Source organism: Amphiura filiformis, chromosome 19 (assembly GCF_039555335.1).
Source record: "Amphiura filiformis chromosome 19, Afil_fr2py, whole genome shotgun sequence".
NCBI lineage: Eukaryota > Metazoa > Echinodermata > Ophiuroidea > Amphilepidida > Amphiuridae > Amphiura > Amphiura filiformis.
Window position 1 is genome coordinate 36,739,093 of NC_092646.1, and position 19,338 is coordinate 36,758,430.

The 19,338-nt window shown below is 37.9% G+C and overlaps 1 protein-coding gene across 1 annotated transcript in view; it reads left to right on the forward strand.

Moving 5' to 3' along the window:
• Positions 1–19,338, forward strand: part of LOC140140540 (ATP-binding cassette sub-family C member 9-like) — a 44,595-nt gene that overhangs the window by 23,238 nt on the left and 2,019 nt on the right. Inside the window, exons 8-14 of the mRNA XM_072162298.1 lie at positions 1,252–1,414; positions 1,833–1,873; positions 2,853–3,116; positions 6,656–6,764; positions 7,761–7,871; positions 8,881–8,927; positions 9,440–9,533. Coding sequence (XP_072018399.1) covers positions 1,252–1,414; positions 1,833–1,873; positions 2,853–3,116; positions 6,656–6,764; positions 7,761–7,871; positions 8,881–8,927; positions 9,440–9,533 — 829 coding nt within the window. The remainder of the gene's footprint in view (positions 1–1,251; positions 1,415–1,832; positions 1,874–2,852; positions 3,117–6,655; positions 6,765–7,760; positions 7,872–8,880; positions 8,928–9,439; positions 9,534–19,338) is intronic.

The window sequence follows — 19,338 nt, forward strand, 5'->3', positions numbered from 1 at the left end:
GAACTTGGATCGCCCAACAAGTTGCATAACACAATTTTTTAATAAAGTAGGCTCTCGGATTGAAAAATGGCCAGAAACGGGTATTCAGGGTCTACCCTGAACGGGTTGAAAATGAAAAACGGATAAAAATGAAGAAAATATCACCAGAATAAAGGTGAACGTGAATGTATGCTACGAAAAATATCCAGAGAAACCAACCATGTTAAACTTCAGCGGATTTATATTTAACAAGAAATGATTTGACATGATAAAAATAAAATTCGGACTATAGAACCCGTTTACCAATTCGGACTAAAGAACACGGTATCCGTTTCGGACTATAGAACCGTTTTGCAATTTCGGACTATAGAACCTTTTTTAAATTCGGACTATAGAGCCTATTTCCATATTCGGACTATAGAACCCTTTTAAAATTCGGACTATAGAGCCTATTTTCATATTCGGACTAGAGAACCGCTTTTAAAATTCGGATTAAAGAACCTCTTTTATTATTCGGATTAGGGAACCTTTTTGAAATTCGGACTATAGAACCTTCGAAATAAAGAACCGTCGGAATAAAGAACCTTCGTAATAAAGAACCGTCGGATTAAAGAACCTTCGGACTAAAGAACCGTCGGACTAAAGAACCTTCGGACTATAGAGCTTCCACCGATTATAGATCCTATTTCTATATTCGGACTATAGAACCCTTTTTAAAATTCGGACTATAGAGCCTATTTCTATATTCGGACTATAGAACCCTTTTTTAAATTCGGACTATAGAGACTATTCTCATATTCGGACTAGAGAACCGTTTTTAAAATTCGGACTATAGAACCTTCGAAATAAAGAACCGTCGGAATAAAGAACCTCTTTTCAATTTTTTTCGGACTAGAGAACCTCTTTTAAAATTCGGACTAGCGAATGCTATGAACATGTGTTCGGACTAGCGAACCTTCGGACTAAAGGACTTTCGGATTATAGAACCTTCGGATTATAGAGCAGTCCCCAACGGAATAAATGAATATTGACTATACATCTATTTTAACGTATTTTGATACCTACTTACTTCACAATTGATTTCGTATAAAAGGTAGAGTATTAACTTTGTATACGCCATTTTTGGGTTAATTTCTTCTTTCCCCAAAGACTCGGAATACTTTTGATATGGAATATATTTTCTACAGTTATTCATTATGCAGAATTGCTGCAAATTAGGTTTAACTTGTTCAAAAATATCGAATCTTTAACGTTGTTTTCCTCCAAATACAGAAAAAATCGGATGTTCGACTAAAATGTTCAAATGAGATGCTTCAAGGCATTAAATTTCTCAAACTCTACGGATGGGTAGATGAGTTTAGAGGGCGAATACTGTCTGCCAGAAATGACGAACTCAAGTCTTTATACAAATTAAATATGCAATTTGGACATATGGGTAAGTTGAAGTATGTTACAATATTGAAAACGAAAGAATTATTCCGAGAAAAGTTATGGATAAACTGGTTCCATGCGTTTGCTTTCATACTGACATTCGCATAACTTTTTAAGTGTTTCAGAGAAGAACAGTCCCTTGCTCAGATTGACGTGATCGCGTGAGCGCCCTGTTAATGAGCGCCATACCCAAAATCAGTCAATTAGATTATCGGTCTGTTGCTATGATTGTCAGACGATTGATTCAGCCAATCAGAACCCCACTTCCGTGTTTACGCCCTGCACGCTCTCAAAATGTAAACAAGTGGCGTTCTTCTCTGAAAAAAAACTGTAATTTATTTAAAATTTAGGCTACTTAAAATAATGATGATTTATGTTCTTCTTGTACATTTTCTTCCATCGTCTTCTTTACAAAATTCAAGTGTCTCTGGGCCTAATTGGAACAAGTATCATTACACTGGTGGTACGTATGCAGCTTTGAATTTTCTCCCATACACTAGGATCCACAACATGTTCATCTATCATGGCACAGTTCTTTAACCCCAATACATTTGTACATTATTGAATGACCTTTGAAAATTTGGGTACAAAAACTCATACTCTGCAACTGGAGGGCAAATTGTTTTTTAATTGAGGTTATTGAACTATGCTATTGGGATGTACTAAAACGTTAACAAAAGAAATCCATGAGCTGCAATCATGGAAAAATGTGTTGAGACACCTGGTCAATTTTACTCCTTGTTTCCACCCCAATCACGTAAACTTTGATGGATGTTTTTAAAATAATGTTTTACGTGTAGCTTCAACCCTCCTGTAAGCTATACCCCTCACCTTCCCCCACCAATCAATGTTCCAGAGTCCATCACGGAGCATAATGATAATACCCCGATCAACATTGTTATTTATTTCTTTAGGCAGGGTAGCCCCTTCAATGACAAAGCACTGATTTCCAAGGAGGCCCTGTTAGGTTACGGGGGAAGGGGTCGATTTCAGTGCATGGTCCATTTCCCCATGTTCACATATTGACTTAATGAGCTGTAATTTCGCGCAAAAGGGTGTCGTAATTCATGACATATCTTGTCCGCCAGTTTTGGTACAATTTGACCTTAGCTTACTGAATAAATAGCGCGGTTTTCCGAACTTTTCCGATCTTGGTTTGAAAAGGTCTATAAAATTCATGGTTTTATCGCATGTGGTATTTATAGAATGTATACCGAGATCTACACGGTCACATTATGTCTACGTGCCTGCAATATCTTGATACTTAATAATTTTTTCCATATTGCATTCGCTTAACTACCAGCAGCTTCAGTGTAACTTACCTTTAGATCACGAGGTCTAGAGTTCGAGTCCCGGCATTGTCGCTAACTTTTCCCTTTTAAAACCTGTACTTATACATGTAGTGAAAACTGATGAATGTGTGGATTTATTTTTACTTTCAGATCTTCGCTATCTATCCATATCTAACGGGCAATAATATTACACCGAGTTTAATGTTCACAGTGAATGCTTTAGTTCATCTCTTAGCCTATCCACTCTTTAAGTTCCCGACGGCATTGTCTAATCTGGTGAATGCCGTAGTAGCAACTCGGCGTTTGACCAAGTTTTTCACTCATTCCGAAATAGAGACGGCAGGGAAAACATCGTCACAAAGCGAAGAGGGTTCTAACACAGGACAAGCATTTCAGCATGGTAGTAATAGAAAGGTATGCTTTGAGATTACTGAATTCTAACAACCATAAGTAGATGAAGTTCAAAGCCAGTTGGCACTTTGGCAGTGGCTACGAAAGCATTGTATGGTTGGAGTAAGAATTTTTGTATCGGTTTTACTATGACTGTAGCGCACGAGTAAAAAAAAAAATCAATTTCATTTTTTTGCCCAATATGAAGGTTAATTTTTGTTTTTTTGGGAGTAGCACTGAATTAATTCTGTGGGGAGTAGGGGGAAAAGACACCATGAATAGGGATGAGGAGGCTTACAGACTGGACAAATTTTATGATCAGGTCATAAAATTTGAACAACCATATTTGTAGATGAAGTTCAAAGCCAGTTGGCAGTGGCTACGAAAACATTGCAATTCATGGTTGGGTGAGAATTTTTGTATCGGTTTTACTATGACAGTAGCGCGCGTGTAAAAAAATATCAATTTCAATATTTGGCCCAATATGAAGGTTCATTTTTGGTTTTGGGGGAGTAGGAGGAAAAGACACCATGACAAAATTTATGACCAGGTCATAAATACTCGGCAACAAGAAAATTTGGTGCGTCATTAAAACCAGGCAAAAGTGTTGCCGATTCGAAAAACATCCAGAAACACCAGTACCAGAGTGAACAAGATTCTCAATTAAATGAACTATTGTCACAGACCAGGGGTTTTGGAAAAATGAATAAAAGTCCCGACTTATGACGAAGTGGGACAATTCCCTGGCCGTGGGTAGCGTGGCCGAAAGGAACAGAAACAATAGGTGAAGCGGCAGGAAAATTTGCTAATATTGAGTAAACCGAAACATAATAAAATACAATTGTAAACGATATAGAATAACAAACAAAATTATTTAATTCATTAAAGTTCTTTTTTTTTCTCATATAGCCTATTGCACATAATTAATATTTTTATTTCATTATTTTTATTATTGATTTGCAAATGGTTTAAAAATGTGACTGAACTTTAATATTGGTTTGTTTTTATTCATAATTGAAGAGCTTTGTTTCAAAACCCCTTACATCCACTAGAGCAATTTTTAAAACACATAAAAAAATCATCCGAAAAATCACTGATATAAGAGGGTTTTCAACAAAAGCAGTTTTTGGCGGGATGCTCATCCTACATAAGCATTCCGCCAAAACCTGCTTTTGTTGCAAACCCCATTATATCAGTACTTTGTTTGATGATTTATTGATGTTTTCTCAAAATTGCTCAAGTGGATGTAAGGGGTTTTGAAACAAAGCTCTTCAATTATACACTTAACATTAATTAGAAAACAAAGACATAATGTTGGCATCAAATATATATATTCAAAAAGGAAATTAAGGGACCAAAAATACAAATGAAACCCCGACTTGACCAAAGAAAGCAAAACTAACTAAATAAATCCTAAATTAATTACTAACGTAATCTACTGACGGAAACCTAACCTACAAGCTTAAAAATTAATTTAAATAAAGCACAGGCCTTTGCACATTAATATTTCACAATTAACCAATCACGAAACCACAAAAGCAATAAATGGGCGGGGTTCTATCTACAAATCCAAAGCCCCCCCCAAGTTTGCAACTGAACTTATTTTTGGTGCAGGCAGAATATGCGTTCGGCAGAAACGGGCGGGGCTCTTTATACAGACAGGCGCCCAGCCACCAGTATCTACCGAACATGCAAATAAATAAATAACAAAAGCTGATTTAGCAACAAAAGCTGAAAAGCTGACTATACATTCAGCATATTTTACTGAACAAAATTCAGCGTGCACTACTGAAAATTTCAGCGTGCATCACTGAACAAAAGTCAACGTGTGTCGCTGAATTATTCAGCGTATAAATTCAGCATAAATGCACTGAACATTTTTTTTATCGAGACACTAAATAATAAAGGCCTAATATGTGATTATGAAAATCATCACCAAGTCCAATTTCCTACAAGTGTAGGCTTAAAGGACAAGGTGATAAATAAAAGTACGACAAGGAATGGGTTTTGTGAAAAGGAAGCGGTGACGTTCCAATTACCTGAAAGGGAAGGTAAAAACGTCAACTTCCAAAAAAATGCATTCAGAAAAACAAATAAAATTTGGAATTACAAGCAAGCTTATCGTGCAAAACAAGTCTGAAAGGGGATCACCCGGAGTTCAAGACTCCTTTTTAAAGGTGATGCACAAAACTTTTCATGCCGAAATTGCGGCCAACCAAATTTTAATATCAATGAATTATGAAGGAAAAAAAAATTAACGAAAAGATTTTGCAACAAAATTTCATGTCTCGAGAAAACAAAATTGCATATCAAAATATCTCAAAACATCTACTTCAAATCAGCACAAAATAATTTTTGCAAACGCCTGAAATTATTGTCAAAGTATTCTACACTAATTAAATTCCGTCATCCCTAAAATTACTTAAAACTAACCTAAGAAAAAGATTAAATAAATACCCCAAATAAATTTTATGCAATCTCCGGTCAAGGAAGGGTCTACAGTTTGAAAATAAATTTTGTTTTAGGATGCCAACATTACTTACATTCATCAGCTTTCATACTTCCATTTACACACAAAATTCCTGCAGGAAAAAAATTGGCCTCACACTCCCAGGTATATCCATCTCGTTCAGTCATCAGCTCACATACTCCCCAACTAAAAAGAAACATGCGTCAAACTCCTAAACAAAATAATCTTTTTAAAATCAATACACAGGCAAACAAAAGAGACAATACAGAAAATGCAAGATGCACCAATCACAGAGTGAGAGAAGCAGTGAAGTGAATCAAGAGTGAATACTAAAGTAAAAACAGGTGTTAAACAAAAAGATGAAATTGAAAGTAGCTGAAAGGTAAAAGGTCAGAAAGTTTCAGATAAAGACAGAGGGCAGCAAATCAAATCAGTAGAAGTAAAAGCAGAGGGTGATGGCACATCTAACATTAAAAAAAATACATTTTTATAAAATTAATCAAATTATCTATTTGCGACACTATGAACGATCCTAATGAATCTGTTTCAAGGAATTCAATCATGTTTCACCGTTATTCATCGCCGTTTAACAACTCGCGTCAGGTAAAGTAAAGTAAATCGTTCAGACGACGCGGGTGCATCCAAAAAGCTATGGAAACTGCTCGTCACTTATGTTACGTTTGAACTCCCATAATTCAAACTCCTTTTACTTCCACATTAGTGCCGCGAGTGTCATAACTTTGTAGCATTGAAAAGTTACATCTGTAGGAGTGTTCGTGAACACTATTCAATTTTTGATAGTTCATATATAGTTTATAACACACCAGGAATATCCGCGAAGCAATATGGATTCGCAGAGGCGGCGACAAAACTATTCTCTTGACCATGATGACTGATTAAGCACACATGACTGCGTAGGAACGAGACTTCCAGTTTCTGCGGGAGATGCAGTATGCCTGGATGCACCTATGATGAAGATGGCATACCCTGCTATCGAAAGCTAAGTAACGGGAGTTTAATCTCTCTCAAAAATTGAATAAGTTTGAAGTAATGTTTCGTTCTGATCATTGCTGGGTTTTATTTGTGCATGCAGAGGTTAAAGTTCAACTGGAGGCGTAGATGGAAAGGATTTTCCTCAGGTGAAGAGGACGAAACAACGCAACTAATAGAGATGAAGAGTACACATCCGACACACAGAAATGGTAGATATCTTAGCGTGCATGTCATTATCGTACAGGTTCCTGTATTCCTACCCAATTATTTTTGTAAGCTTGAAATTTGTAGGATTTATCTCTTCCAGAGATTACCAGTTTGACATAAACAGCAATTTTAATTGAGTTATATACCTTACATTTTACGACAAAAAGATTTTTGAAAATTCCCTTGTCATTTGTTAGTCTGTTTGCTGATGATCTATTAACATTTTTAAGTGTCCACCCCTTGTAAAGATGCAAACAAGATTTTACATAAATAGCGCCATCATTGTTCAACTTTTCTTTAAAATGACTCATTTTTACATGCCATCAAAAACCGTGCCCACTCTGATGCTGCACCTAACCTTAACCGTCCGAATCTAGTACTACCACACACTGAGATATGTTTGTGAGGAAGTTTTTTACATCCAAACCAATAGAACCGTTGTTATATTAAATTAAACAATATTTTATACCGTTCATACTTCTTAATATACTGTCATATTATCATGCGATGTTAAGCTGAATTTATACTCGATCGCTTTTGCAGAAAAGCGATTTTCACGCATGTTCAATGTTTACTTACATTTCCAGAGCATCAAGCCGATCAATCGATTCAAATCGCCAAGGCAAAAACGACGTCGCTTTTGCAAGTTGAAGAAATCTCAACTTCCCTGCGATATCGCTTGACACGTGAATGCGTCAACCAATCATGTACAACCATCTGAATCTATTATTTTGCTAATTAATTTACCTTTCTCGATTATTAATTTTTGGTGATGAATTAATTCAAAGCAATAATTATTGACAGCAACTGATGTTTTAAAAATGTATTTTGTGGCATTTAGAATATTTTAATTGTCGTCTGCAATCGCTATCGCCGTGATAAGTATAAATGCAAAAGCGCCGAGCGATGCATCGCAAAATCAAAAGCGTTTAATCGCAATCGCTCGGCGATTGAGTATAAATTCAGCTTTACGCGGGAATATTTACTTTTATTTCCAGGAAACGACCTTCACCTAAAAAAAATTGTTGCTAAAATGAGTGATAGCAGATGTGATGATGGACGCATTGATTTGCCAGAGTACGAATTATTACCGATGTATCCGCTAAAAGGTTGGTAAAATTGGTAAAATCTTTAAAGGCATCGATAGCGTAATGGTATATTCAATTTAAAACCCGCACTCACAGAGGGAGTGTGAGTTTCGAATAGAATAGACAGTTGGGTAACTTCCATTTGAAATATTCATCCAGTTGCGGAAAATATTGGTAACGGCATAATACAGGAGTTTCTAAATGATTAACGCTGACCAATTACATTTCAAAGACATATTCCGCCTGTTGAAGATATTTTCAAAATCTTCCACAGGGGTAGTTTGGATTACAAGTGGAATAGCCCAGTGTTGATGATAAAACGTTAACCCTCTCATATCTTATATCCAAATGCGTAGATACGACTCAATATACATGTATATGTATAGCAACACTGTATACTTTCAGTCATCTGGGATTTGTTCAAATTGTGATTAATTAAATCATGTCAACCAGAAAAATCACTTTTTGGTTAGATGTTATCACCGACGTTGCGGCCAAAACCTTTGGGCTTCAGCTTGGTGGATCATTTATGGTCATCCGAGATCAATCGATGAGGAAGTTGCTTGATGACCCGACCCTAACCATGTGACAGATTCACTCTAACACCTCCGCTCCTTTTGAAGCATGGTTGTTCCCACACTGCTTCATCGATTGACCTCGGATGACTCTAAATCATTCACCCAGCTGAAGGCCAAATGTTTAGGCCGCAACGTCGGTGATAACTTCTAACCAAAAGGTGAGTATATCTGGTTGATGATTATATATAGCAACATTTATATAGGGTCTAAAGTTAGTTATGGTTTGAGCTGTAACATATTGTAGTTTTGAGTCAATAAAACCAATGAGTCCCAAATCCAAAGTATCTTCATTGCGCGCATTTGACCAAAAGTCATATAAAGGTCAATGCACTCATTCTCCTTTTACCCAATTTCGCATAGTGTGTATTGTTTAGCGTTTTAAAACTCTTTTTCTTCATCTTGCATTGTTTTTAATTGTTATTACTAATAATACTTTAAATTTTCTCACACAGATGCTGATTATTCGGGAATAAGGTCATGTGATTCAACCGTAATCAAGGTACATTGGACAACACTACATTATAAGCGTATAAATATTATATTATTGATCAATTTGATAAGGGGCTGTGCAATAATGAGGAGCCCGGGGGGGTAAAATTCAAACGGCTCGCCAAAATCGCTTGCCCCACCCCTTTTCGGCCCACCAAAATCGCTTGCCCCCACCCCCTCTCGGCCCGCCAAAAATCTCCCCCCTGCACATGCCAAAAGTTTGGGATCCCAATTTGCAAACCTTAATTGGTCTATATACACGTTGCGAGCGGAGCGAGCAGGAACATTTGCATATTTAAGCGTATCCGTACGGTTTTCTTAAGCCTTTTTAGAGCGTTTTATTTAATAGGTGCCCAAAGAATGTGTGCCAAAATCACCCCCCCCTCTCGGCTCGTCAAAATTTCTTGCCCCCCCAATTTTACTATACAGAACAAATAGTGTATTCATGATCTGAAATCACAGAAAATCAGATATTCCGTGCAATAAAAATACTCTTAATTGTTTTTCCTCTTTGTTATACAGATATGTGAAGGGTGTTTTACCTGGGATGAAGGGAGTAAAATCCCAATCATTAAAGACATTAACATTGATATTGAGAAGGGTAAGCCATTATATAGTAAGACATGTTATGATATAAACAAGTTACAATACGCTGGCGAAGTTACGTAATTAATCGTATTAATTACCATAGCAATAGGTGAAAACAATTTTGAACATATCGCGCTTCACTACAAGCAGGTTACACGCATCACCCATATATGTATGCAATCATAGATTGAATACAATACTGGTCTTTTCAAAGATACTAATCTTACAGGTGCAATGTGATCAGCATGATATGGTTCAATGCAGAGGTACCGCGTGAACGTACAGTGCAGCGCGGTATATTCAAAATTTGTTTTCACCTATTGCTATGGTAGTTAATCCGATTATTACGTAACTTCGCCAGCGTATACTCTTTCTTTAATAAAAAAAGTAAAGACTGAAGAAAAGACGATCTCAATGGAATAAAGTATAGTTTCGGTATTATTTTTACTTGTTTCAATCATATGTAAGGCAGGAAACTAATTGGCTCATTACTCAGAATAGCAATTTGGTAAAATATCAAGGTATCATTTGCAAAGTTATCCATATTTTGAAAAATATTGATGCTATTTATATAATTTTGCTATCACTTTAAAGCTTATTGCCTAGTACTTACATTGTTATTCAAATCATGAAAATGTCAATGTGACTTGTACCTGATTTTGTCAGAGCGGGCCACAATTATGAATTGTGTATGAAATTCAACTGGAATAGCGGCTTATTGTATGTTTTAAATTTGGACACTAAGTTGATTTGATTCGGTAGTAAAAAGACTGTGAATAACATAACTACTATAATTGAAGACAAAGATAAAAATACTAATTTGCATCTGACGTCACTGTCAATCAAATTCAATTAGCGCGTAAAAGGAAGGTCGATTTATCTGGTGCTACTTGGAGAAAAGGAATAGCAGAGAATGGGGAAAAATTACGTACTTTTACAAGGCAAAAAGCAACTTTTCCAGGCATTGTTGACATGGTGCCTTCACGAAAGAAAGTTTCCTACTATAAAGACCTAACTTTTGATATGATTTGTATGTTTGAAGATACAAAATTAACTAGACTTAGCTGTGGTCTAAGACCACGAACACAGCCGTGTTGTGACCCCTTACTGACCTTTGACCCCAAAATATATGAAAACCCCATAGGCATTGGCTAATGTCAATGTATGCGTGCACGTGGCATTACTATGCCATGTTATTTGTGGCAGAAGGGACATTTTGAATGTTTTTCGTCTCAGACCGGAAGAAACCCTTTAATGAACTTTGACCCCAAATCTGTGTACACCCCATAGACACTGGGTAATAACAATGCATGTGTGTAAGTGGCATCACTGTCCCGCGTAATTTGTGGGAGAAGATGCATTTTAAAGGTATTTCGTTTTATACCGGAAATGACCCATTAATGACCTTTGACCCCAAATAAAAAATACCATATATACATTGGTTAAACACAATTCATGTGTGAACATACCATCACTGTCCTATGTTTTTCTTAGCTAATATGTATTTTTGAAGATATTTCGATTTATACCGGAAGTGGCCCCTTAATGACCTTTGACCCCAAATCTGTGTACACCACATTGACACTGGGTAATAACAATGCATGTGAGCAAGTGGTGTCACTGTCCCACGTAATTTGTGGGAGAAGATGCATTTTAAAGGTATTTCGTTTTATTCCGGAAGTGACCCCTTAATGACCTTTGACCCCAAACAAAAAAATACAACATATACATTGGGTAACTGCAACTCATATGTGAACATACCGTTACTGTCCTATGTTTTTCTTAGCTAATAAAATAATTTCAACGTATTTCGTTTTATACCGGAAGTAACCCTTTAATGACCTTTGACCCCAAATCTGTGTACACCATATAGACACTGGATAATAACAATGGATGTGTGCAAGTGGCGTCACTGTCCTACGTAATTTGTAGGAGAAGATGCATTTTGAGTTGAAATCATGTTTTTGACCCCTATGACCCCTGCGTGACCTTTGACCCCACAAGTTTCATGTGACATGTAGGGGCACGGTCAATGATCATTGTGACCAAGTTAGGTTAAAATCGATGTAAGCATGTGAGTGCTAGAGCAAATGTAATGGTTGACAGAAAGAAGAAAGAAAGAAGAAGAACTAGACTTAGCTGTGGTCTAAGACCACGAACACAGCCGTGTTGTGACCTCTTAATGACCTTTGACCCCAAAATGTATGAAAACCCCATAGGCATTGGCTAATGTCAATGTATGCGTGCACGTGGCATTATTTTGCCATGTTATTTGTGGCAGAGGGGGCATTTTGAACGTTTTTCGTCTCAGACCGGAAGTGGCCCCTTAATGACCTTTGACCCCAAATCTGTGTACACCCCATAAACACTGGGTAATAACAATGCATGTGTGTAAGTGGCATCACTGTCCTGAGTAATTTGTGGGAGAAGATGCATTTTAAAGGTATTTCGTTTTATACCGGAAATGACCACTTAATGACCTTTGACCCCAAATAAAAAAATATCATATATACATTGGTTAAACACAATTCATGTGTGAACATACCATTACTCTCCTATGTTCTTCTTATCTAATACATTTTTTGAAGATATTTCAATTTATACCGGAAGTGGCCCTTAATGACCTTTTGGCCCCAAATCTGTGTACACCACATTGACACTGGGTAATAGCAATGCATGTGTGCAAGTGGTGTCACTGTCCTACGTAATTTGTGGGAGAAGATGCATTTTTAAAGGTATTTCGTTTTATTCCGGAAGTGACCCCTTAATGACCTTTGACCCCAAATAAAAAAATACCACATATACATTGGGTAACTGCAACTCATATGTGAATATACCGTTACTGTCCTATGTTTTCCTTAGCTAATAAAAAAATTTGAAAGTATTTCGTTTTATACCGGAAGTGACCCCTTAATGACCTTTGACCCCAAATCTGTGTACACCATATAGACACTGGTTAATAACAACGCATGTGTGCAAGTGGCGTCACTGTCGTACGTAATCTGTAGGAGAAGATGCATTTTAGTTGAAATCACGTTTTGACCCCTATGACCCCTGCGTGACCTTTGACCCCACAAGTTTCATGTGACATGTAGGGGCACGGTCAATGATCATTGTGACCAAGTTAAGTCAAAATCGATATAAGCATGTGAGTGCTAGAGCAAATGTAATGGTTGACAGAAAGAAGAAAGAAAGAAGAACTAGATCTGGCTACAGATCTGGACCTAGCCGGGGCCGGAAATGCCAGTCTTGAAGTTTGACCTTTAACCGCTAAACTTTGACCTTTAATCTTAAACTTAACATTTGACCCCTAGACCTTTGGGGTCATAATTTTTTTCATGTTTAGAATGTCGTAATAATCATTCCTGTATCACCACCTTAATCCCTCCTTCTTTCTCCCCTCTCTCCTTCCCCCAACTCAACCCTCCCTTTCTCATGATCTCCCCTCCCTCTCTTAAATTTCAAATAATTACTCTGTTTTGTACCAATCGGCACCTTAGTCTCTCCTCTCCCCCTCCCTCTCTCTTAAATTTCAAATCATTACTCTTTATTGTATTAAGGTTTATTAAAATAATGCGACTTTTGCTGGGTAACTTTAAAGACCCCAACCCCACCCCTCTACCTTACTCCTTTCTCTCACCCTCCCGCCAGCTGTCCCTCCCCTTACCTCCCAAGTTCCTCTATTATTTCCCCTACCCCACCCCTCCGTTTTTCATAATCTCCCCCTCTCAATACTCCAAATACTATTATTACTCTGTTTAGTACCAATCGCCATCTTAATATCTTCTTCCCCAAATAATCTTCATTGTATTATTAAAATAAAAATGCGACTTTTGCTGAGTAACTTTAAAGACCCCATCTACCTTACTCCTTCTTTCTCTCACCATCCCGCCATTTATCCCCCTCCCAAGTTCCTTTATTACTTCCTCACCCACCCCTCCGTTTCTCCCTCCCTCTCTTCAATTCCAAATAATTACTTTTTTTGTAACAATCGCCACCTTAATCTCTGCTTCCCCTCTCTCTCTTAAATTCCAAATAATTACTCTTTATTGTATTGATAAGGTTTGTTAACATAAAAATGCGACTTTTCCTGGGTAATTTAAAGATCCCCTCTCTCACTCCCTTAGTCCTTCTTTCTCTCACCCTCCCTCCATTTGTCTCCCCCCCTCCCATGTTCCTCTATTACTTCCCCTACCCCACCCCTTCGTTTCTCATGATCCCTCCCTCCCTCTCTTAAATTCCAAATAAATACTGTGTTTTGTACTAATCGCCACCTTAATCTCTCCTTTCCCCTCTCTATAAGTCTTTATTGTATTTATAAGGTTTATTAGAATAAAAATGCGACTTTTCCCTGGGTAATTTAAAGATCCCCTCGATCTCCCTTACTCCTTCTTTCTCTCACCCTCCCGCCATTTGTCTCCCTCTCCCAAGTTCCTATATTACTTCCCCCACCCCACCCCTCCGTTTCTCATGATCTCTCCCTCCCTCTCTTAAATTCCAAATAATTACTGTTTTGTACTAATCGCCTTCTTAATCTCTCCTTCCCCTCTCCCTCTTATATTCCAAATAATTGCTCTTTATTGTATTCAGGTTTATCAAAATAAAATTGCGACTTTTGCTGGGTAACTTTAAAACCCCCTCTCTACCTTACTCCTTTTTCTTACCCTCCCCCCCATTTGTTTCTTCCCCTTACCTTCCAAGTTTATCTATTACTTCCCTCCACCACTCCCCTTTCCATCATTTCTCTCAATGCTCCCCTTCCCCCTCTCTTAAATTCCAAATAATTTCTGGCTCTCAATCTCTTCTTTCCCCTCTCTTGAATTCCAAATAATTAAATGACTTCACTTTATGTTCAAAGTATCATGAGCATGATCAGCACACGTTGAGTGGGTAGTAGGCGGCGAATCTCAAAGTGCAGTGCTTGTATGTTTACATGACTACTCACACGATATGGCACGTCACCCAAACGGTATCGCTTTCCAATTATTGTATGTCTCGATTCTGGTTTATGTCATGGTCTAGGAAAAGTTGATAAAAATTGGAAATTGAACGCTAAACATTAATATGTATACATGTAGCACATGTATCATCATGCATGATCATCATGGTCGTCATCATTCCCTATCATGATGATGATGATGATGTTGATGATGATGATGATGATGATGATGATGGTGATGGTATGATGATGATGATGATGATGATGATGATGATGATGATGATGATGATGATGATGATGGTGATGATATGATGATGATGATGATGATGATGATGATGATGATGATGATGATGATGAGATCGGTTCTACCTTATGATGATGATGATGATGATGATGATGATCATCATCATCATATCATCATCATATCATCATCATCATCATAACCATAATAGGCTCTACCTTATTCCTTCTTTCTCTCACCCTCCCGCCATTTGTCTCTCCCCCTTACCTCCCAAGTTCCTCTTTTACTGCCCCCACCCCACCCACTCCGTTTCACAGTCTCTCCCTCCCTCTTTAAAATTCTAAATAATTACTGTGTACCAATCGCCACCTTAATCTCTCACGCGTCACGATTCTCGAGTACCCTGCTACTCAAGTATTTTATCTCATGATTGACAGGCACTAATTGACAGGCAAAATGATGGATTACCCAATTATTACAGTATGTCCCACTTATTTTTAGTTTCGGAAAATCGGAGGAACATATCTACAAGGTGTGCTTTTTCTAAAAATTTGTAGGCAAAAACGGATAAATTACTTCAAATATTGTGGCTATTTCAAAATGTAACCCTTGGCTCCAAGCAATGGGTAATGACCATGCTGTCAGTGCAGATGGCATCAACGTACTATGTTGCATGTAGCAGATATAATTTTTAAAAGCTTTTTTAGACTCGGACCGGAAATGACCCCTTAATGACCTTTGACCCCAATTCTGTGAACACCCTATATGCACTAGATATAGCCGATGCATATGTTGAAGTGACGTCATCGTACTATGTAATTTGTGGTAGAAGAAGTATTTTGAAGATATTTGGTTTTATACCGGAAATACCCCCTTAATGACCTTTGACCCCAATTCTGTGTTAACCCTATAGACACAAGATATAGCCGATCCTTATGTGCAAGTGACGTTATTGTAGGATGTTTTATGTAGGAAGAAAAGCATTTTTAGCTCAAATCACATTTTTGGCTCATTTGACCCCTCTGTGACCTTTAACCCATTAAAAGTAATGTGACATGTATAGTCGTAGTCAATGATGATTGTGACCAAGTTAGGTCAAAATCGGTCAAAGCATGTCCGAGCTGGAGCAAAAAATGTGTATATTTGTTGCCAGAAAAACCGACCGATAGCATTTCAAGACCTAGCCGCAGTCCCGGCTAGGTAAAGAAGAAGATCCTGTAAGAAAAAAGACACAGCCGTGACTAACGTCACGGCTGTGTAAGAACCTGTAAGAAAAAGACACAGCCGTGACTAACGTCACGGCTGTGTAACAATAAGGCGCCCGGTTTTACCGCCGTGTTCAGCAACTCATATCATCATGTATCACGACACTTGTAAACAAACCGTGCTCGACTTTGATTGAATGATGACGTCAGAATGCAAACTAGTCTTTTTACACAGCCGTGACGTTAGTCACGGCTGTGTCTTTTTTCTTACAGGTTCTTTACACAGCCGTGACGTTTACACAGCCGTGACGTTAGTCACGGCTGTGTCTTTTTTCTTACAGGTTCTTTCTTCTTCTTCTTCTTCTTCTTCTGTCAATTTTTACATTGCTCTAGCACTGACATGCTTACATCGATTTTGACCTAACTTAGTCACAATGATCATTCACCGTGCATCTACAAGTTACATGAAACTCATGGGGTCAAAGGTCACGCAGAGGTCATAGGGGTCAAAAACGTGATTTTAACTAAAAATGCATCTTCTCCCACAAATTACGTAGGAGAGTGACGCCACTTGCACACATGTATTGTAATTACCTAGTGTCTATAGGGTGTACACAGATTTGGGGTCAAAGGTCATTAAGGGGTCACTTCCGGTATAAAACAAAATATCTCCAAAAAATTTTATTAGCTAAGAAAAACGTAGGACAGTAACGGTATATGCACACATAAATTGTGGTTGCCCAGTGTATATGTGGTATTTTTTAATTTGGTGTCAAAGGTCATTAAGGGGTCACTTCCGGTATAAAACGAAATACTTATAAAATGCATCTTCTTCCACAAATTACGTAGGACAGTGATACCACTTGCACACATGCATTGGTGTTACCCAGTGTATATGGGGTGTACACAGATTTGGGGTCAAAGGTCATTAAGGGGTCACTTCCGGTATAAAACGAAATACCTTAAAAAAATTTTATTAGATAAGTAAAACATGGGACAGTAACGGTATGTTCACACATGATCTGCAGTCACCCAATGTATATGTGGTATTTTTTATTTGGGGTCAAATCTCATTAAGGGGTCACTTCCGGTATAAAACGAAATACCTTTAAAATGCATCTTCTTCCACAGATTCTGTAGGACAGTGACGCCACTTGCACACATGCATTGTTATTATCCAGTGTCTATGGGATGTACACAGATTTGGGGTCAAAGGTCATTAAGGGGTCACTTCCGGTATAAAACGAAAATCTTTAAAATGCTTCTTCTTCCACTAATTACGTAGGACAGTGACGCCACTTGCACACATGCATTGTTATAACACAGTGTCTATATGGTGTACACACATTTGGGGTCAAAGGTCAATAAGGGGTTACTTCCGGTATAAAACGATATACCTTCAAAATATCCCTTCTGCCACAAAAAGCATAGCAAAGTGATGCCACGTGGACACGTGCATTGACATTAACTAATGTCTATGGGGTTTTCATATATTTTGGGGTCAAAGGTGATTAAGGGGTCACAACACGGCTGTGTTCGTGGTCTTAGACCACAGCTAAGTCTAGTTCTTTCTTTTTACACAGCCGTGACGTTAGTCACGGCTGTGTCTTTTTCTTACAGGTTCTTCTTTCTTTCTGTCAACCTTTACATTTGCTCTAGCACTAACATGCTTACATCTATTTTGACCTAACTTGGTCATATTGATCATTGACCGTGCCCCTACATGTCACATGAAACTCGTGGGGTCAAAGGTCACGCAGTGGTCATAAACGTGATTTCAACTAAAAATGCATCTTCTCCCACAACTTACGTAGGACAGCGACGCCACTAGTACACATGCATTGTTATTACCCAGTGTCTATGTGGTGTACACAGATTTGGGGTCAAAGGTCATTAAGGGGTCACTTCCGGTATAAAACGAAATACCTTCAAAATTTTTTATTAGCTAAACAAAACATAGGACAGTAACGGTATGTTCACACATGAATTGTGGTTACCCAATGTATGTGGTATTTTTTTATTTTGGGTCAAATGTCATTAAGGGGTCACTTCCGGTATAAAACGAAATACCTTTAAAATGCATCTTCTCCCACAAATTATGTAGGACAGTGACGCCACTTGCACACATGCATTGTCATTACCCAGTGTCTACGGGGTGTACACAGATTTGGGGTCAAAGGTCATTAAGGGGTCACTTCCGGTATAAAACGAAATACCTTCAAAAAATTTTATTAGCTAAACAAAACATAGGAGAGTGACGGTATTTTAACACATGCATTGTGTTTACCCAATGTATATGTGGGTTTTTTTATTTGGGGTCAAAGGGCATTAAGGGGTCACTTCCGGTCTGAGACGAAAAACATTCAAAATGCCGCTCGGCCACAAATAACATGGCAAAGCAATGCCACGTGCACACATTCATTGACATTAGTCAATGTCTATGGCGTTTTCATATATTTTGGGGTCAAAGGTCATTAAGGGGTCACAACACGGCTGTGTTCGTGGTCTTAGACCACAGCTAAGTCTAGTTCTTTCTTCTTTCTTCTTCTTTCTTCTGTCAACCATTACATTTGCTCTAGCACTCACATGCTTACATCGATTTTGACCTAACTTCGTCACAATGATCATTGACCTTGCCCCTACATGTCACATGAAACTCGTGGGGTCAAAGGTCACGTTGGGGTCACAGGGGTCAAAAACGTGATTTCAACTCAAAATGCACCTTCTCCTACAAATTACGTAGGACAGTGACGCAACTTGCACACATGCATTGTAATTACCCAGTGTCTATAAGGTGTACACATATTTGGGGTCAAAGGTCATTAAGGGGTCACTTCCGGCATAAAACGGAATATCTTCAATTTTTTTTTATTAGCTCAGGAAAACATAGGACAGTAACGGTATGTTCACATTTGAATTGCAGTTACCCAATGTACATGTGGTATTTTTTTATTTGGGGTCAAAAGGTCATTAAGGGGTCACTTCCGGTTTAAAACAAAATACCTTTAAAATGCATCTTCTCCCACAAATTACGTAGGACAATGACACCACTTGCACACATGCATTGTTATTAACCAGTGTCAATGTGGTGTACACAGATTTTGGGTCAAAGGTCATTAAGGGGTCACTTCCGGTATAAATCGAAATATCTTCAAAAATTTGTATAAACTAAGAAAAACATAGGAGAGTGATGGTATGTTCACACATGAATTGTGTTTACCCAGTGTATTTGTGATATTTTTTTATTTGGGGTCAAAGGTCATTAAGGGGTCATTTCCGGTATAAAACAAAATACCTTTAAAATGCATCTTCTCCCACAAATTACGTAGGACAGTGAGGCCACTTGCACACATGTATTGTAATTACCTAGTGTCTATGGGGTGTACACAGATTTGGGGTCAAAGGTCATTAAGGGGTCACTTCCGGTATAAAACGAAATATCTTCAAA